Source organism: Microcaecilia unicolor, chromosome 6 (genome assembly GCF_901765095.1).
Source record: "Microcaecilia unicolor chromosome 6, aMicUni1.1, whole genome shotgun sequence".
Classification (NCBI taxonomy): Eukaryota; Metazoa; Chordata; class Amphibia; order Gymnophiona; family Siphonopidae; genus Microcaecilia; species Microcaecilia unicolor.
In genome coordinates, this window is record NC_044036.1 from 346318782 (window position 1) to 346340888 (window position 22107).

Below are 22107 nucleotides of genomic sequence, written 5' to 3' on the forward strand. Positions count from 1 at the left end.
GCTCCAAGGCCCCCCTCCTTCTGAGACCTCCCATGTCCCCTCCCCCCCTAAGGTAGCCGCTACCGCCCCCCCACCCCAGAGTCGCCCCCGCCCCCCCCTTCACCCGGCCCGGGCCCTCTCTTCATTATTCAACTTACAGCAGCGCCAAAACAGCAGCAAGCAGCAGCTCCCGTTGGCCTTCCTTCACTGCCTGTGCCTCGCCCTCATGTGACGTCACGTCGGCGAGGGCGGGGCACAGGCAGGGAAGGAAGGCCGACGGGAGCTGAAGCTGAGCTGCTTGCTGCTGTTTCGGCGCTGCTGTAAGTTGAATAATGAAGAGAGGGCCCGGGCCAGGTGAAGGGGGGGTGGTGGCGACTCCGGGGGGGGGGGGGGCGGTAGCGGCTACCTGGGGGGGGGGAGCGGTAGCGACATCAGCGGTTCCCTCCCTCCCCTTCCGCGCAGTTTCCCTCTCTGTCCCGCCCCCGCGTCAAGACGTGATGACGGGGGAGGGGGGCGGGACAGAGAGGGAAGTCTCTACTGCGCATTTGCAGGTGAGTCGGTCACTTGCCATTTATAGGTTTGATACCTAGGGGCCGATATTCAGACCACGGGAGTTAGACCGGCTAAGCCTGGATATTCAATGCCAGGCCATTTCTGGCCAGTTTAAAGATAGCCAACTAAGTGGGGATAATGTGGGGTATAAATACATTGATAAATAAATAAATAAGTCAATATTCAGATGTAGCCAGTTATCTTTAAATCGACCAAAGATATACCAGGTTTTCACACGGACAAATGTGGCCACAAAACCTGGTTTAAAAATCAGCAAATAGCCGGTTATATCAGCCGATATAACCAGCTATCCACCAACCAGGTTATCTCCCGCTGAATTTCGGTGGATGGCTGGTTAAGCGCTATTTAACCACTTAAAGAGCGCTGATATCTGGGGGCTAATCTCTTTATTACCAAGTTAAGAGGGAATAGACTTAGGAGGAATCTAAGAAAGTATTATTTCACGGAAAGGGTGGTGGAGGCATGGAATGGCCTCCCTGTGGAGGTTGTGGAGTTGAGGACTGTGTCAGAATTTAAAAAGGCGTGGGATAAGCATGTGGGATCGCTTAGGAAAAGGAAGGGTTAGGGGTTACAGAGGATGGGCAGACTGGATGGGCCATTTGGCCTTTATCTGCTGTCACTTTTCTATGTTTCTAAGAAAATTAAGTTTATAGAAATTTTGACAGGCTGTACTCTAGGCACCTAACAATGAAGGATTAGTGTGTGAGCCCTTATCACCTACAAAATATGTAGCAGCAATGGTTCACATACTAATGGTAATATTAGCGCATGGCCATTAATTCTGGAAATTGGCCATTTTCTGGTTGCGAGAAGAAATGGCCTTAGTGTGTGGGAAAGAGTTGTGTAAGGGCTCCCTAAGACCACTTTTCCTCGCATCTTTGGAAGCCAGTGTAATTCTCATATTTCTTTGCCAAATATAAGAAACGGGTGATGTATTTTCTCGTGTTTGTAGTTTCCTCATCACTGAACTCAAGTAACTACAGTAATCCAACTGAGTCAGGAGTAACAGTTTGCATCAGTAATTGAAAATGCTGAAATAGGAGTAAATGTCTAATTCTGCAAAGCATTCTTAAAATCACAAAACATTTCTTTATCAAACTGTTCACATCGATATCAACAGAACGCGTGGAATCTAATTTGACACCATTGGAAAAGTTAAACTGTAATCTGTAAAGGCTGACAAAGAATAACTAGAGTTGGGGGGAGTTAACCATAATTTTTTTTTTTTTGGGGGGGGGGGGGGGGGTTGCCATTAAGTTTCAGTTGATGTAGTGTTACTCAGTTTTCCATTTTAGAATAAGTTTACTCAATTTTATTTCAGCTTCAGATAATGCATCAGGTACTGTAACTAATAATGTGACGTCTACATAAATATTTGAACCCCATCTTGCTCCAAATAACTACACAGTGATCTCATCAGGACATTAAATAATATCGCCCCCCCCCCCCAATGCTGGGCCATTTCCTGTGACTGGCATTCAATATCTGGTTTACCTTTGGCCGGTTAGAAGATAACCAGCCATGTTGGTATTCAGACTTAGCTGGTTATCTTCTAACTGGCCAAAGAATATCCCATATATTCACTCTGCCAAATATAGCCGTTTATGCCAGCTGATATAACCAGCTATGTGTTAGCCGCTAACTTGTGGTATTCAGTGGGAGATAGCCAGCTGTCTCCCACTGAATATCGCCAGATAGCCGGTTATGGGGCACTTAACCAGCCAGGCGTCAGTCCTGGCCTGTTCAATGCTTTTGACTGTCGATCTTTGTATGTTTTAGTTTTCTTGTCTGTGATTATTAGAAAGATCTGTACTATTTCTAGAAAATCATTGATGCATTTAATGGTGAAATTGATTCTTTACAGGCAAACTCTTGGATGTAAAAAAATATTTGTTATTTATCCTGGCTGGAACTGAAGTGGTCATTTCAGCATTTGTGCTACTATTAGGAAATTTGTTTTGCATTAAGAAGAAATCTGAAATACCTGTATCCAAGGAGGAAGCAGCAGAGCGGGAAGAGTTACACAAATTGGATGGCAAAGCAACAGGAAATGTCAAGCTGGACTCTGTAGAGGTGGAGCAGTTTCTTAAGAATGAACCTGAAAAAAATGGGGAGGTTGGTACAAACTCAGAGACATGTGTGTGACCAGAGCCCTTATGAAATAACTGGAAATATGCTTATTCAGAACAAAAGGATTTTACTTGTATTTGTTTTACATATAGGAACATTTGCAGTCAGTTTGGAACCATTCAAAAGTGAAGATCAAGTTTCTCTACTTAGAAAATAACTTGATGTGATTCAATATTTGGAAAACATTTGTTACATTTTGTGGGGTAAATTTTAGTTTTGCTTGTTTGTGCATTATAAATAAGACTTCTGATTTTTTTATTTTAACCTATAAAAATTGGAATAGGTATTTATAGGATAAACAGCAGAAAAACACCACCTCCCCTAGTATTCTTTCACTGCCGCCACCCCCACCCCCCAGCATGTCTTCTGTCCTGCACTTAGTTTTTCTGATTTTGTGCGCTGATGCCTTACAACTGACATCACCAGAAAAGATGCCAGACAATACCACCTATGGTATGAAAACACCAATCAACACCAATTTTTGTGCCTTCAAAAACACTTTAACAATTTAGAACATAAACACCCATATTAAAAATTCAGAGCCACCTAAGAATAGCAGCCCTAAGTATAGGTATCTAAGGAGCCCTTTGACTAAAGATTGTAAAGCCCTTAATGCAGGGTTAAAATGTGCAAAGAAGAACTTTACAGTAGTTTTCCTGTTTCAAGCATTAAACCGCGTATTACTGAATTTGTCACAATTTTCATTTGAGGGTGTGGCATGAGCAGAGAGTGGATGTGGAAGTGTTAAACTGGTAAATGTGTTCTTACCGCACGCTAACTGGCTATTGCACTGTTAATGCATTAAATAGGAGACGGTAAGGACTTTGTGTTAACTAGGAGCAGGTCACATATGTTAATTGAATTGTTAAGGCATGACCTGCAGTAACAAATTGTGGAATCTCCTCGATGCAATATTAGTTTTGGGCTTGCTATGCATTAAAATTCAGTATTATAGCATGTCAAGCCCAAAATGTAGAGCATTTTAGTAAAAGACCTCTAAATCCATCCTGCTGAAGTCTGGATAACTGATCTGAAAGTTGTCTGCAGAGAGCTGTTCTTTCACTGCTGCATCTAAGACTGCCAGTGAAAGAACAGCTGTCTTAGATGCAGCAGCAAAAGGAATACCCTAATTTGTAATCCTTAGTTTCATTTTGTTTCATTTTTAACATGTTTGTGACTTATTTTACATGTTGTAAAGTTTACAGTATTTTTTTTTTGTAGCACCAGACACTTTTTTCTATACAGGGATGGTTCAAGTGTCATTGTCAATGTATTTGATATGCCGCAAAGTAAATTACAAAATAACAAAGAAATGAGGACCCTGAAAACAGAAAAGCAAAAGTTACAGTATTCTTTCAATACACTCTCGCTGTGCAGTTCACACTGTTAAAGAAATGGGGGGAGGTGAATATCACAAAGACTAGTGCATACAGTGGCAGTGAACTGAGCTGCCACAAGGTCACACCACAGACCCTGTGTAGAAAAGGCTTGTGTATAATATTGAGTCTGATTTACATTTACAAAGTGAAGTCTCAGAACAAATACAGAATGCATAAAACAGGAATGATGAACAGAGTCTAAGTGGATTTCCATAGGGATGGGAGCAAGTGTGGCTGAAAGGACTGAAAAGAATAGAAAGGAACATGAGGAATAAAATAATTACATAAAAAGGGAAGGACAACAGTGTAGAAAGCCCAATGGGCTACCACAAGGATTATTTGAAATACTGGCACATTGTGTCCTTTGGATAAGAGAGGTGACATGCTATCAGATTTGTATGCCCTGAAGAGAAATTTAATAGAAGCAGTGGACAGGGGAGAAAGTGTTACCACATACTCCTATGAGTCAGGCTTGTGAGTCAGCAAGCATGTGAGCCACTGAAAAAAACCCTTGCTTGGTGAGCTGTTCTGTTCAGTGATTGCCCTGCATCCGTACATACAGATAACATATCAGTGGGGACAGTATTGAGCTTGCTAAAAGCCAGTCCTAGCATCTAAGTTATCACATGGATAGTGCTGTCACGGTGTCAGTATGCTATAAGTCCATGTGTGTGTTTATTTTTAAATAGCAACAAAATGAAATAAAAATAGAAAAGGTGGTATTTCTCTAACAGTTTCCATAAGTACATAAGTAATGCCACACTGGGAAAAGACCAAGGGTCCATCGAGCCCAGCATCCTGTCCACGACAGCGGCCAATCCAGGCCAAGGGCACCTGGCGAGCTTCCAGGTGTAGGTGTCTGTAGTTACACCTTGAGAGAAGAAATATTTTCTCCCATTCGTTTTAAATTTACTACTTTGTAGCTTCATTGTGTGCCCCCTAGTCCTAGTATTTTTGGAAAGAGTAAACAAGCGATTCATGTCTACCTGTTCCACTCCACTCATTATCTCCCCTCAGCCGTCTTTACTCCAACCTGAAGAGCCATAGCCGCTTTAGCCTTTCCTCACAGAGAAGTCGTCCTATCCCCTTTATCATTTTCATTGCGCTTCTCTGTACCTTTTTTTATTCCACTATCCAGCTTATAATCGAAAGAGAAAAACGCCTATATTGCAACCCAAATCTGGAGATGGGCGTCTTTCTCCCGTAGGCGCCCAAATCGGTATAATCGAAAGCTGATTTTGGGCGTTTCCAACTGCAATCTGTCACGGAAACGGGTAAAGTTGACGGGGGCATGTTGGAGGCATGGTGAAGGCGGAACTGGGGCGTGGTTATTGGCCGAGGAGAGATGGGCGTCTTTAGCTGATAATCGGAAAAAAAAGGCGTTTTTTACCATGATTTTGGGTCACTTTTTTTTTACCCTTTTTTTTTCACGAACAGGTCCCAAAAAAGTGCCCCAACTGACCAGATGACCACTGGATGGAATCGGGGATGACCTCCCTGGACTCCCCCAGTGGTCACTAACCCCCTCCCACCAAAAAAACCCCACTTAAAAAACTTTTTTTCCAGCCTCTATGCCAGCCTCAAATGCCGTACCCACCTCCATGACAGCAGAATGTGTTCTATCCTCTGACAGCCTTTCCCTGGTTCTGATGTGGCTCTCGGGTGAGTGTGACACCTTTTCTGTTAAGGGCACTGCAGAGTCACATCAGCAATGCATTGTGTAGGGTATTGGGTTCCGTGATTCCACTAGCTTGTGGCAAATGCTCACGATGTTGGTAGTTGGTAGGCTCTACTCCCATGGTGCTTTTCCCCCTGCTTACTGGGTCAGAGTGTGCCCTGTTTTGTTTCCGGTAGTCCATGAGGTAGTGGCCATTTTTGTAAGCCAGTTTTAGATCCCTTTCACGTGTTAGCCACGTTACAGAACTTAGTTCTTACCTTGAATGTGGCTGAAAGAGGGCATTGTACAGCATTCTGCCAGCTCTGACCTACTGCTCATCTCAGTACCAGGGAGACTCGTTGCCAGTGGGGCACAACCTCTGATCTGCAGTTAACTGTGAGTAAGCGTGCTTATTCCAATAAAGGACGTTTTTGGAGAGATTAGTCTTCAGGTGTCAACTGGTGTGCCAATGTTATATAGCAGCAACAAGAAGTCCTAGAGGCCTGCGTGTATGCAGGTCCCTGGAGCACTTTTAGTGGGTACCACAGTGCACTTCAGCCAGGTGGACCCAGGCCCATCCCCCCCCACCTGTAACACTTGTGCTGGTAAATGGGAGGTCTCCAAAACCCACTGTACCCACATGTAGGTGCCCCCTTCACCCCTAAGAGCTATGGTAGTGTTGTACATTTGTGGGTAGGGGGTTTTGGGGGAGGGGGGTTGGGTGCTCAGCACCCGTGGTAAGGGAGCTATGCATGTGGGAGTGTTGTCTGAAGTACACCGCACTGACCTCTAGGGTGCCCAGTTGGTGTCCTGGCATGTCAGGCGGGTGAGTGTACTATGAATCGTGGCCCCTCCCATGACCAAATGGCTTGGATTAGGACGTTTTTGAGCTGGGCGTTTTTAGTTTCCATTATCGCTAAAAACAAACAAACGCCCAGCTGAAAAACGTCCATTTTTTCGAAAATACGGTCTGTCCCACCTCTTCACGTACCCGTTTTCGGACATAGACGCCCATGGAGATAGGCGTTCGCATTCGATTATGCCCCTCCACATCTTTTTCGAGATGCAGTGACCAGAATTGCACACAATATTCAAGGTGCGGTTGCACCAAGGAGCGATACAAAGGCATTATAACATCCTTATTAGGAAAGGAATGGAAAACAAAAATAATACCTAACAATCTATTTGCTTTCTTAGCCACTATCGCACACTGAGCAGAAGGTTTCAACGTATCATCAACAATGATGCCTAGATCCCTTTCCTGATCGGTGACTCCTGATGTGGAACTTTGCATTACATAACTATAATTCGAGTTTTTCTTTCCCACATGCATCACTTTGCACTTGCTCACATTAAATGTCATCTGCCATTTAGACACCCAGTCTCCCAGTCTCGTAAGGTCCTGTTGTAATTTTCCACAATCTTCTTGCACTTTAACAACTTTGAATAACTTTGTGTCATCAGCAAATTGAATTACCTCACTGGTTACTTCCATCTCTAGATCATCTATAAATGTTAAAAAGTATTGGTTCCAGCACAGACCCCTGGGGAACCCCATTAACTACCCTTCTCCATTGAGAATACTGACCATTTATCCGCACTGTCTGTTTTCTATCTTTTTAGCAGTTTTTAATTCACAATAGAACATGACCTTCTATCCCATGATTCTCCAATTTCCTCTGGAGTCTTTCATGAGGTACTTTGTCAACTGCTTTTTAAAAAATCCAGATACACAATATTGACTGGTTCACCTTTATCCACATGTTTGTTTACCCCTTCAAAGAAACTTAATAGATTGAGGAGGTAAGATTTCCCTTCACTAAATCCATGTTGACTTTATCTCATTAATCTATGCTTTTGAATGCTCTGTTATTTTGTTCTTTATAATAGTCTGTACCATTTTGCCCAGCACCGACGTCAAGCTCACCGGTCTATAATTTCCCAGATCTCCTCTGGAACCTTTTTTAGAAACCGGTGTTACATTGGCCACCCTCCAATCTTCCGGTACCATGCTTGATCTTAAAGATAAATGACATATTACTAACAATAGTTCCACAAGTTATTATTTCAATTCTGTCGGTACTCTGGGATGAATACCATCCTCTCCAGGCGATTTGCTACTCTTCAATTTATCAAATCATGCCATTGCATCTTCCAGGTTTATAGAGATTTCATTCCGTTTCTCTGACTCGTCAGCTTTGAATACCATTTCTGGCACCAGTATCTCTCCCAAATCTTCCTCGGTGAAGACGGAAGCAAAGAATTAATTTAATCTCTCTGCTATGGCTTCATCGTCCCTGAGTGCCCCTTTAATCCCCTCGGTCATCTAGTGGTCCAGCTGATTCATTTGCTGGCTTCTTGCTTTAAATATACCTAAAAAAATGTTTACTATGTGTTTTTGCCTCCAATGCAATATTTTTTTTTCAAAGTCCCTCTTTGCCTTCCTTATCAGCGCTTTGCATTTGATTTGTCATTCCTTATGCTGTTGCTTATTATTTTCAGTCGGGTCCTTCTTCCATTTTCTGAAGGATTTTCTTTTAGCTCTAATTGCTTCCTTTACCTCACTTTTTAACCATGCTGGCTGTCGTTTGAGCTTCCTTCTTCCTTTTTTAATACATGGAATATATTTGGCCTGGGCTTCCAGGATAGTAGTTTTGAACAGCATCCATGCCTGATGTAAATTTTTGACCTTTGAAGCTGCTCCTCTAATTTTTTTTAACTGTTCTTCTCATTTTATCATAGTCTCCTTTTTGAAAGTTAAATGCTAATGTATTGGATTTCCTGTGTGTACTTACTCCAAAGCCAATATCAAATCTGATCATATTGTGATCACTGTTATCAAGTGGCCCCAGCACCATTGCCTCATGCACCAGATCATGCTCTCCACTAAGGACTAGGTCAATAATTTTTCCTCCTCTTATTAGCTCCTGTACCAGCTGCTCCATAAAGCAGTCCTTGATTTCGTCAAGGAATTTTACCTCCCTAACATCCCTGATGTTACATTTACCCAGTCAATATCAGGGTAATTGAAATCACCCATTATTATTGTGTTGCCCAGTTTGTTAGCCTCCCTAATTTCTGATAACATCACTACATCCGTCTGTTCATCCTGGCCAGGTGGGCGGTAATACACTCCTATCACTATCCTTTACACATGGAATTTCAGTCCATAGGGATTCCAAGATGTGTTTTGTTCCTGCAGAATTTTCAATCTAATTGATTCAAGGGTGTCCCTCATCCTTTGGTTGATTTTTGCTGCACTCGTGTATCTGTAGCCAACCTATGGGGTCCTTTTACCAAGCTGCGGGAAAAGGGCCCTGTGCTATTGGCAGGGGCTGTTTTTCCCACCCACCAGGGCCCTTTTTACTGCAGCAGTAAAAAGACCTCAAGTACACATGGCCATGCGGTAAGAGAACTCTTACCGCATGGTCATGCGACAGGGAGCCCTTACCACCACCCACTGAGGTGGCGATAAGGACTCCCGCGCTAACCAGGCAGTGCATGGCAATGCCCAATTAACACCGGGTTACCACTGCACAAGCTATTGCCATGGGTTTTCTTTTTCCTCCAGAAATGGTGCGCACTCGGTGTGGGGCTACCGCTGGCAGCCATGTTGGGCCGGCTGTAGTCAGGGAAGAGCAAGCGGTAAGCCCGTGTTGGGCTTACCACCACTCTTTAAAAGGGCCCCTATATTTGCTATTCATCCAAAATTTAACGAATGGAGCTGCATCCGAATCTGCTAACTTTTTTTGACATTAAATATGATATGTGATTTACTGTCAGGCTATTTCTCACCTTCGTATAAATTACATTCATTAAACTGAAACCTCTTTCAGTTTCAGCACTACTGGCTGCAATAGTGATAACTATCATTCTAGCTTTCTGGATAGTTGAAAGAACTGGAACATTTTTTGATTCTAGATTACTGTTCACAAAATGTTGAAATCATTCAAGTCAATGTCATGTTTTAAATGACACAGTTTCTCTTCATCAGCTATCTATGGTGAAGTGAGTTTTTCATATGGCCAAGTAGATGGTTCTAGAACATCAAAACAATCAATATTAACAATGCTTTCATCATTACTTCTGTTTGGTAAAAGATGCAAGTTTGTGTGTTGAATTACATTTTCTAATAACACATTCCTTGGAAGACCAATGAATTTACTACTTTTAGTAAATGGAATATCTTTACATTTATGACTCATGCTTGAGAGTCATGCTTTCCAGTACCAATCCTTAAATTTCCTAAAGCTCTTATGATATGTTTCATCAATTTGTGTGCTTTCTGGGAGAGTGGTAAGATGGTGACCTGAAGTTCGTATGCCCAACGGCCCAGCTGCCCTCTGAAGTTTCGTCGTCTTTACGTAAATTTCCTCTCTGCAATTGCAGTTACCTTAACTGAGAGGAAGAGGACAACCGGCGGTCAGCCACCGATGGCCAGCGTTTTATCCCCTGAGCAGCAAGTGCGGGACCGCTGCGCGACGAACTGCCCACAGATGAAAGGGTTGGCGAGTCCTTTGATTAGCGCCGGTGAAGGAGCGTCGACGCTCTTGGACCTGGAAAAAACAACTCCATCGCTCCCGAATTATTCAACCACCATGTCCAAAGGAGTGGAGGAGTGAGTTAGAGGTATATTCTGAAATGGAGGACGTTTACAGCAGAACCCAAATCGGCGGAACCACTCCTAAACACCTATGAGAAATCAACTTGGAGTTTTTGGCTCCCGTGGAGGTTACATTGAATACCATCTGGAAGGCGCTTCGGGACCTAACGGTGGCAATAAATAATTTTTTTTCAGATATAATTTTATTAGAGAGTTACATGGACAATTCAATTGAACCCTTTGAGAGTAAAAAATTGATATAACAAATTATTCTACATGAGCAAGAAGTGGTTATGATTTTGAAAATGATAATAGACCAGAAAATTTTGAATAATAAAATGAATATTATTATAGATGATTAATATCGAGATTATTGTTTTTCCCAGAGTTCCGGGTATGACTCCTAAAGTTTTCCTCAGAAATATTTCCTCAAATTATGACTTTAAAAGGAGTGAAGCCTGTGAAAACTGGGATTACTTTAATCAGTGGGATTTGAATTAGAGACTTAAGTATATGTATTGTTAAATAACTTCTGGTTTTTAAAAGAGAGAGAATGTAATCAGATGTATTATTTCTAACTAATATTGGACAATAAGTAGGTTTTCAATGAATTGACTATACACCGTATTGGCCTTGAAGAAGCCAACCAGATGATCAATGTGGAATAATGAATTAGACGAGTAATATCTGGGGATAATCAGGTTAATACCACGTTTTTTTTTTCTGTTTACTGTTTAATTGATCTTATCTTGTTTCACTCTCCCTATTTAGTGGTCTAAGGAAGAGAATAGAATTACCTGACTGAAATAATTCCTATATATTACTTTCTCTGTATTTCCAGCAAGTTGTTTTATCGCTTGTAAAAATTTTAAATGGTTATAAATAAAAAAATTAAAAAAAATTTGTGTACTTTCTGGATGTTACTTGATCTTGACCTGAATGTAGTTGAAGCTAATGAAAATTCCTCAAGAATGTCGATCATTAAAGCAAGGTCTTGTAAGAAATTAATGTTAGCCAATCTCTTTGCCAAACCAGAATAAGTAGAAGAATGGGGAAAATGCACATATAATGCAAGATATGCATGCCACAGAGCAGTAGCGGCTCATAAATTACATGCCACCTATCTTGGCATTTTAATAATTTAAATTTCAAGTTCTTTTGCTATAGTTTCTAGCTCAGTTTGATTTTTATTAGGTTGGTGATCTAAAACTATTTTAAAATTATTTACTTGCTTTATTTCAGCTATTGAATCCTCAAGTGATAGTTGCAGTTGATGATTTCAACAGTGCCAGATGACGATTTTAGGAAAGTTTACAGTTACTGCAGACTTTCTTCCCAGCATTATATTAACACCATCAGAACAAAATGTAATTAAGTTTGGTTTCAAATATTCATGATCAAAGCCATAATCATTTAATATAGACAATAATTTGTTGAAAATACTCTCTGCTGTGGTAATACCAATTCTTTTAAATCAACATTTAACATTACACGTGCAGGGGCAGATTGAATTGCACATTGGAGATAAATCAATAGGGTGCTTTTCTTTGAAACTATAGATGCCTCATCAATTACGATATAAATGTTGGTATTCTCTTCTATAATATTCTTAAATATTTTCATCTTAATTTAATTTGCAATGTGTTCTGCTGTTTTTGTTGCACCATAACGAATATGCAAACAATTGCCTACATCAAATCCATGTTTCTCTTGTAATTCTGTTGTCACCTCAATATCAGACAAAGGCCTATAACGTTTTACTAAACTGTAAATAGTATTGAAAACATATACAGTGGCATCAATATTTTTATTTAGTTTATGCATTAAACTGGAAATTGAGTCATTAGCTGATTCTTTCTACAAATCTTCCATTTTTAGCATTAGATTTAGAAACATCATGTTCCCTAATTTTTTTCCCTAGTTTTATTATTGCCATTTGGGTTACTAAATATGCACTCCATTCCTTAGACACATGGACATATTTTCCTACTGACACTCCTAAATGCAGAACTTTCCAGCAATCCTTACATCGTAATTTACCTTCTTTTATTTCAAGTCATTTGTACTGTTCTGTAAACATAAATACTTGTTTATCAGTCCAGCAATCTGGAAATGCAAGATTATCTATTTTTTTCTTTTGATGAACATGATGGGTTTTCTTCACTGATTGATCGTTCAACAGATTCGAAATTTGATTCTGTTGGCTTCTCTCTACAATGATTTTCGTTCCCATCATTTTCTGTATCTGTCTTCATGTTCTTCACTTTTGAAAAACTTAATAGATCACTCTCCAGCTTATTTTCAAAAGAGAAAGATGCCCATATTTCGACCCAAATCGGGAGATTGGCGTCCATTTTCCGTGGGCGCCCTAATCGGTATAATCGAAACCCGATTTTTGGCGTTCTCAACTGCAGTCCGTCAGAGAGACGAACAAAGATCACGGGGGCGTGTCAGAGGCATGGCGAAGGCAGGACTGGGGCGTGGTTATCGGCCGAGGAGAGATGGGTGTCTTTAGCAGATAATCAAAACAAGAAGGGCGTTTTTGACGAGCATTTGGTCCGCTTTATTTGGACCTTTTTTTTCAGGTCCAAGTCCCAAAAAAGTGCCCCAACTGACCAGATGACCACTGGAGGGAATCGGGGATCACCTCCCCTGACTCCCCCAGTGGTCACTAACCCCCTCCCACCTAAAAAAAACACTTTACAAACTTATTTTCCCAGCCTGTATGCCAGCCTCAAATGCCGTACCCACCTCCATGACAGCAGAATGTGTTCTATCCTCTGACAGCCTTTCCCTGGTTCTGATGTGGGTCTCTGGTGAGTGTGACACCTTTTCTGTTAAGGGCACTGCAGAGTCACATCAGCAATGCATTGTGGTGGGTGTAGGGTATTGGGCTCCGTGATTCCACTAGCTTGTGTTAAATGCTACTACTACTACTACTATTTAGCATTTCTATAGCGCTACAAGGCATACGCAGCGCTGCACAAACATAGAAGAAAGACAGTCCCTGCTCAAAGAGCTATGTAATAAAAGTGAGCCAAGTATAGGACAATCAAGCCATTGTGACATCACTGATGAGGTTGGCTCTTATTGGTGGCCTGAGGCATTATGACATCACAATATTAGCTCTGGTTACAAGAGACTACTACTACTACTATTTAGCATTTCTATAGCGCTACAAGGCATAGGCAGCGCTGCACAAACATAGAAGAAAGACAGTCCCTGCTCAAAGAGCTTACAATCTAATAGACAAAAATAAAGTAAGAAATGCATAAAGTAAAAATAAATGCTCACGATGTTGGTAGTTGGTAGGCTCTACTCCCATGGTGCTTTTCCCTCTGCTTACTGGGTCAGAGTGTGCCCTGTTTTGTTTCCGGTAGTCCATGAGGTAGTGGCCATTTGTGTAACACACTTTTAGATCCCTTTCATGTGTTAGCCACGTTACAGAACTTAGTTCTTACCTTGAATGCTGCTGAAAGAGGGCATTGTACACCATTCTGCCAGCTCGGACCTACTGCTAATCTCAGTACGAATGAGACTCGCTGCCAGTGGGACACAACCTCTGATCTGCAGTTAACTGTGAGTAAAGGTGCTTATTCAAATAAAGGACGTTTTCAGTGAGATTAGTCTTCAGGTGTCAACTGCTGTGCCAAGGGTATACACCAGCAACAAGTCCTGTCCCTGGAGCACTTTTAGTGGGTACTGCAGTGCACTTCAGGCAGGCAGACCCAGGCCTATCCCCCCCTACCTATAACACTTGTGGTGGTAAATGGGAGGCCTCTAAAACCCACTGTACCCACATGTAGTTGCACCCTTCACCCCTAAGAACTATGGTAGTGTTGTACATTTGTCCCTTCCACGACAAAATGGCATGGATTGGGACGTTTCTGAGCTGGACGTTTTTAGTTTCCATTATCGCAAAAAAAAAAAAAAAAAAAAAACGCCGTCTCAGAAGGGACCAAATCCATGGCATTTGGTCCGTCCAAACCGTATTTTCGAAACGAAAGATGGACGCCCATCTTTTTTGATAATACAGTCTGTCCCGCGTCTTCACATACCCGTTTTCGGACATACACGCCCATGGAGATGGGCATTCGCGTTCGATTATGCCCCTCCACGTTATTTTAAGGATCACAATTTATTTGTTACATTTGTACCCCACATTTTCTCACCTATTCGCAGGCTCAATGTGGCTTACATGTTGCCAGAGAGGTGTTGGTAGACTCCGGAGTAAACAGTTACAAATACAAGGTTAAGTAGTGGTAGGAAAAGGTTTATATGGTGGAAACCACATAAGGTTCGTGTGGTGGGACCACATGATGGAAGTCAGGAGCAGATGGATTTGTTGGTGATCATAACAAACTGTAATGTTGTGGTGTCGCAAAGTACATGTTTTTATGTTGGGGTGGGAAGATATGCCTTTTGAAACAGGTGCGTTTTTAGTCTTTTCCTGAATTGGAGGTGATCGTACGTGGTTTTCACAGCTTTCGGTAGAGCGTTCCACAGTTGTGTGCTGATGTAGGAAAAATTGGATGCATAGGTAGATTTGTATTTTAGTCCTTTGCAGCATGGAAAGTTGAGATTTAGGTATTTGCGAGCTGATGTGGTTGTGTTTCTGGTTGGTAGGTCAATCAAGTCTGTCATATATCCCGGTGCTTCGCCGAAGATGATTTTGTGAACCATAGTGCAGATTTTGAAGGCAATGCATTCTTTGATTGGGAGCCAGTGTAGGTTTTCACGCAGGGGTGTTGCACTTTCAAATCGTGTTTTTCCGAAGATGAGTCTTGCCGCCGTATTTTGAGCGGTCTGAAGTTTCCTAGAGATATATATATTTTTTTGTTACATTTGTACCCCGCGCTTTCCCACTCATGGCAGGCTCAATGCGGCTTGTTCTTTGCATCCCGCATAAATTCCATTGCAATAGTCAGCATGGCTTAGCACCATCGATTGTATCAGGTTGCGGAATATTTTCCTCGGGAAGAATTGTTTCACACGTTTGAGTTTCCACATTGTGAAGAACATTCTTTTCGTTGTGGATTTTACTTGGCTCTCTAGTGTTAGGTAGCGGTCCAATGTTATACCGAGGATTTTCAGGCTGTCTGAGACTGGGAGGGTGTGATCTGGAGTGCTGATAGTAGTGGGGTTGTCCGTGCTGTATTGGGAAACAATGTGAAATAATTTATGTTACATTAGTAAAATTTATGATTCTAGTTGAGAGTTAACATAAAAATTTCTGTTACTGAAAATGACTTCTTACTTACACAGTTTACAGTACACCTACAACTCCAACGTCACTTGTTTTATCTTTCACAATACACTATCAGTCTTTTAGGTTTATCACCACCACCTGTATCGACAATCCTTCACTGTTTTCACAAAGGATTGCCAACTTAGAGCGGAACTTAAGCACAAACAACTTGCATGTGAAGTTCAGTCTAATTCTGAGCTGCCTTATTCTGAGGCTGGACAGAACCAACCAGAATTCTCTGTCACAGTACTGAGCCTTATTCTGAGGCTGGACAGAACCAGTACTCTCCTGTCCAACTGTGTCTCTCTTCTTCCTTCCCTTTTCTTTTCTCACTTCTCTCAGGTATGCACATTAGGCTGATGCTCAGATCAGAGGTGCTGCATTTCATGCACAAACTCCTTCAAGGTTTAAGTAGATGAAGCTGGGATCATCTCAAGGGAATGACCCCACTTTTGGAGCTAATGATCTAGTCCAAAAATATATATCAAAATAACAAAACATTTTCATGTGCATGTGAGAGAAAATTATACAGAATTTCCAAAGTGTTGCTGTATTATGATTATCACTATTGTCACAGATTGAACATGCCTGCAGTCCAAGGTGGCAGAAAGAGGAATGTGCCCACCTGCCCAGGAGAAGCTGAATGGTGGTGGGGAGAGGTGCGCACAGCGGGAGTTTAAGAGAAGGAGCGCAACTCTGGGCACCAGTGATGGAACTGGGACTGGAGCTGCTATAGGAAAGTATGTGAAATTTATTTTATCTTCCCATGCATAATTCTTTGTGGGAGGTTTCCACCTGTCAACTCTGCAGGTACTTATCTACCTGCAGTCTCTGCTAACAAAATATTTTCAATGCAAATTTGCAGGTTTTGAAAACTGATCCTTTAAGACTAGGGTCCTGTATCATATTTTATGCATTGTTTAGGGGACAGTCTTGCATCCTTAGCCTCCCAGGTTGCCAATAGGTGAGTCTGATTCCTCCAATATGATGGAGAATCTGGAGAAACCCCAAACTGCAAAACACATTAAGACCCACCAGTTGCAACTCCTATACAAAAAATATCTTCCCTTCCTACCCATCTCCTGAGGCTTTACTTTGCCCAATACCAATGCCTCTGATTTGACGTTCTAAAACTATTTAAAAAATGTTAAAGTTTATGCTGGATAAATGATTATGCCCCCTTTTACAAAGCCAGGTTGTGTTGGCATTACCGTATGGCGTTGTAAAAGGGGGAGGGGTATATGCACTCAAGTTATTTTAGCATGATGGCACATTTTACTTATTTAGTAAAAGTGCTCACTATAATGTAATATACTCTACATTTCTGATTGATTGTACAACAAATTTTGCAAGAAATATTGAGAAAATGTAGCCAGATGATAATCCTAGCAAGAAAAAGAAGGATCCGGTATCCAGTGGATTAGAAAGGAAATAAATAAATAAAATCAACAACTGAACAGGAAAAATTCTGGTTTATTGAAACAAGTATGTTGTTATTAAAACCCAATTACATGTTATTGAGTAATTGGTTGTTTAAGCAGACTCATAAATATCGTATGGAACTTGATTGAACTTCAGAGACTCCATTGTGTAAATCTAATCAAACACCAACATGTGATCATAATCACCCTTAAGATAAAAGACAAAGATCTGACAACCAAATCAAAATTCCACGTGCCTGTCTGACAGTACTTGGATACAGCTATCTCACTGCCTGAACCATCTTACTGGTGGTATTCAAAAACATCTTACAATGCCTCCATCACTAAACCTACCAGTACTTTATTTTTACCTCTAACAAAAGGTTCAGGGTAATTTACAACACCTAAAAGTACAAACAAAACCCAAGAGTATGTCATCCTTTTTTTTGTATTCTGTCCCAATCTCATTATCACAATAAACATATATAAAACTTCATATCCAATAATATAATCATAGCTCAGTATGCCAACACATTTCTGGAGTGTTTTCCCATTTTAAAAAAATGAGATATTGGAAACTGCTTTATAATTCTCCAAAGCCCCATTATCCAAAGTAGGCATTTTCAAGACAGGCTTTCAACATATTGAACCACATACCCAGTAATTTTCAGATCAAGCCAGATTCCACAGCTAGACCTATTCAAGGATCTAAAACGCAAGTAGTCTATCAGTTCAACAGTGGTCCAGAACAGAGACCAGTCCCCTCTTCCAAGCTGAATTTTTGCACCAAACAATCTTGACACTAAACTTCTCTCTATAATTAGGTGTCCTACATCATGTGTTCATCTCATTATGAGTTCACAAATCTGTTCAGGGTATGGGACATTATGTAGTCAAGTCATCCAAGCAGTCAAACATCAGCCCCTATGGATTGTGATTCTCAGGTTAGAGGGTACATCATGGCGTTGTGTGCTTATTTTTGTGCCAAAAATTGTCCAAATATTGCAAACCAAAGATATTCAGTACTAATCACAACCATTACTAATAAATTCAAAGATTCATGTCTGATAGCCTGCATCGGTGTATTGTACATGTTTTTGTTTGGTTGTATTGCACTACAAAGTGTGTCTTCCTTGTTTTTCTGCTGTGATCCTGAGGAACACTGCACTGGCTGTTCAGTCCATGGTACTCAATGTCACAAACCCAAACCAGATTTTTGAACCTAAGGAATGCTAACTAACAGCCAATAAAATGGTATGCAGCTTTAAGAAAACACTACATCCTGAAATATAATGATGCATTCTGTCCTAAAGCAGCTGAAAAGTCCAGCACATAAAAACCATGCAGCCTCAGAGGGGTGCTTCGAGTATACAATAGAAAAAGGACAAACAGGTGAAGGATGGACACCTCGAGAACTTCAAACATGAACACATAGCACATGAACACATGAGATGCAGAAGTTCAAAGCTAGAACTGCCCTTGAAAAATATACCAAAGGTTTACCAAAGGTGGAATAAACTCTGCAAACAGCTACTCTCTTTCCTGCATCTATAGGGGTGTCACTGGGAGTCTATTAGCAGTGGTTGAGAAACTAGCTAGTAAAGTGAATGGCCCTGAAATTGAGACAATGGGAGTTAGACCAGCTAACTCCTGCTGTTGCAGGCAAACCCAGGAATTCAATACCGGAGCCATATCCAGCCACCAGCATTGAATTTCTGGGTTTTATTGGTGCCACAAACCTAGCCAGTTAAGCCAATATTTGTCAGCTGACCAGCTAGGTTGTAGCGGTCAAAGATACACCTGCTATTTGTGCAAGTCCATCTGGACACTAAACTGGTCTGCTGCTGAAAATCAGCTGTAACCGGTGCAGTAACCGTCTATGTCACGCCACATAGAAGGTGACCGGGCTAGCCGTTGACTGGGATATTCAACGAGAGATAGCCGGTTATCTCCCACTGAATATCAACGGATAGCCAGCTTGAGGGTATTTAACCGGCCAGGTGCAACTCCTGCCCAGTTAAATATTTTTGGTGGAATGCTTTTATCTCTTCTTCCATTCCCCCCTCCCCTTCATGATGACCAGCACTGTGACTTTCTTCATCACCCCCCACCTAGTGATCGCGATTCTTACCGGTCTGACTGTTGAGTCTGAAGCTACTGCTGACACAGAGGAGTAACTACAACCTGGACTGGTGAGGCTCCTTGAGCACAGGCCCGTCCGATCCTGCAAGCCTTGAGCATGCGCAGATGTGGAAGGCCCCACACCCGCCCAGCTTGTAATTACCATAGTTCTGTGACAGTAGTAGCTTCAGGGGTGGCTGCAAACCTATCAGTAAGGAAAGTCACGGTCACTGTGCAGGGGCGGGGGAGGAATGAAAGACCAGAAATGTTGTACAAATTTTACTATAAGCTGAGATCTCAATTTTTGGGGGTTTTTTTAAGCCCCAAAATCTCAGCTTATAGGCGAGTAAATATGGTAACAACTTGCTAGAGCCCAGCCGATTGTTAACTTTATAGTAATTTTGTCAGCCAACCATTGATTCTAAATCTATCTACAGGCAGTAATTGCTTCCGCTCAATGCACTGAGGGAGGCAGTTTATGAGGGTAAGACTTTTGTTACCCACATAAATGGATTTGAAATTGCCATTGTACAGGCTCATTTGCAGGTAGCAGAATTTTTAAAGTGAAAGTACACATGTGCTTCTGAATTGAAAATCTACCCAAAAAAACTTGGGGAGTAAATATTGAAAGAGATTTATCTAGGCTGGCACTTAACTGGGTAGTGTCAAGGAATATATCCCCCAGGGGCAGTCCGAGGGCAGAGACACAACTTGACTGCTAGTCAGTCTGAGAACTGACTAAGTAACTTAAGTTAGGGCAGCAAAACAGCTGTCTTAACTTTGAGGCAAGTCCGAATTTTGGCCAGTGTGCAATTATCATTTGCATTAATACACAGATTTGGATATTAAATGCAGGAGTGGTGCCTGCCCTGACATTCAATATTCAAGGTTACTTCATCCTGTGACTGTCAGCGAGTGGCTTACAAGTCATTTATTGCTGCAGGTTCAATGTTACCTCCTCTGTGGTCACATTATAGCTGCTATTTACATACAATTTTTCTTTGTTAGACTGCATGTGTATATTTGAATTGTCAAAAGTACAAACCCTTCTGCAACCTGCCCCAGGAACAATTCTGCTTGCTGTGATTAAAAGAACACACATCCTGGCTGTACATATACAATCTTTATGCATATTAGCCAGGCTTGCTCTTTCATAAAAAACAATTTCAACAGTGGAAGTGGCTTGAAAATGATGCATAAGAAATAAGCACAGTGGTTATTCCCTTTTGATTCTGGAGTCCTTAAATATACCTATTCTTTAGCTGTACATTTCAAAATCTAATCTTGGTTTGGGTTGCACCTTTTTATGGGTGAATCCTATTTTTAATGTGTGGTATGCATGTAATGATTTTTTATTATTATGAATTTACAGTACCCTTCCAAATATGGATTTGAATAAGAAATTTTACAGTTTTTTTTTAAGTAACCTAATAAATTTACTTTTTTAGCTGGTCATTCATACAGTTTGGCCTCTTAATGGTTGTCAATGACTTGCAAGGCTAGTGAAGCTATGTAATTGTGTTTTATGGATTTGTATTTGACAGTGACAAATATGAATTTGATGTTGTCCTTGCTGTCTTAAAAGTGCACTTTAATGTAATCTGTATACTCATATGATTTTACAATGAATTACTGCAAACCAAATCAATAAACATATGCCAGCTGACCCATGAAAACACCTTTTCAGTGCAGAAATCTTGAACTTTATATGCAGTTGGAAGCCAATGTTTTTCGACAAATAGAGGGGTTACATAATAAACTTCTATGCCATGCTAAAACTTATGAATTGCAGAGTTTTGAATATTTCAAAGACTGTAACAAGAAGAAAGATTTAAATTACAACAATTGAGATTAATTAATACCAAGGACTGGGATATGTAAGGCATCACTACCTAAATATGATCTCATTGCACGAATGCACTAAGAACAAAGAAGTTAGACCCTCATATGTCAACACAGAATTGAGATAATGGGTAGTGGAACTGGGTGACCTGTGTAATGGCGACATGGAATTTCTGGGAATTGAGTTTCAAACAGTTGCTCTTGAGCCTTTGGGTACCTTAACTAAACAACTGTTAAGGGGGAGTCAGATCAGATGACACTGGATTAACACAGATTGAAAAATATCCCCACGATATTCAAAGCTATTTAACTGGTCAGACACAGCTGATCACTGGTTAAATAGTATAGTGGAGGAGTGGCCTAGTGGTTAGAGCATCAGTCTTGCAATCCAGAGGTGGCCGGTTCAAATCCCACTGCTGCTCCTTGTGATCTTGGGCAAGTCACTTAACCCTCCATTGCCTCAGGTACAAACTTAGATTGTGAGCCCTCCTGGGACAGAGAAATATTCAGAGTACCTGAATGTAAATCACCTAGAGCTACTACTGAAAAAGGTGTGAGAAAAATCTAAATAAATAATAAAATAATAATATTAGCATCTAACTGCTAATATTCAGCAGGAGATAACCACACAACTACCCTGTTCAATGCCTAACTGGATATGTTTGTCCGTCCTAGATTTAACTGCTACAGAGTTAACTGGTTAATGCTGAGTATCAGTATTTGCACCTTCTAATGGTTTAAAAATAAACCAGATATTCATAAGTACATACCGTATTTTTCGGACTATAAGACACACTTTTTTCCCCCAAAATTTGGGAGGAAAATGGGGGGTGCGTCTTATAGTCCGAAGGTAGCGAGTTTTGGATCGCCCTCCCCTACTTACGTGATGCGATGTTCCCTGGTGGTCTAGTGACGTCGGGGCAGGAAAGAGCCCCCTCTTTCCTGCCCAGCGCGCTGCTCTCCGTGCTCCTGACTGCTTCCTGACGGTCTCGGCGAGATTCAAAATGGCCGCCGAGAATCTCGCCGAGACCGTCAGGAAGCAGTCAGGAGCACGGAGAGCAGCGCGCTGGGCAGGAAAGAGACGTCACTAGACCACCAGGGAACATCTCGTCACGTAAGTAGGGGAGGGCGATCCAAAACTCGGACAAGACGCA

At 41.3% G+C, this 22107-nt stretch overlaps 1 protein-coding gene and 1 long non-coding RNA gene across 2 annotated transcripts in view; one reads left to right on the forward strand and one right to left on the reverse strand.

Moving 5' to 3' along the window:
• The window catches only part of SLC16A3 (solute carrier family 16 member 3), a 70969-nt gene extending 67599 nt beyond the window's left edge, over positions 1 to 3370 (forward strand). Inside the window, exon 5 of the mRNA XM_030205197.1 lies at positions 2417 to 3370. Within this exon, the coding sequence (XP_030061057.1) occupies positions 2417 to 2697 (281 nt within the window). The 3' untranslated portion in view covers positions 2698 to 3370. The remainder of the gene's footprint in view (positions 1 to 2416) is intronic.
• Positions 3371 to 17360: 13990 nt separating this feature from the next.
• Positions 17361 to 21220, reverse strand: LOC115471563. Its single transcript, XR_003942367.1, has 2 exons — positions 18510 to 21220; positions 17361 to 18468 (listed from the first exon to the last, which is right to left on the reverse strand). It is a non-coding gene; the product is annotated as an uncharacterized LOC115471563 (long non-coding RNA).
• Positions 21221 to 22107: the final 887 nt, after the last annotated feature.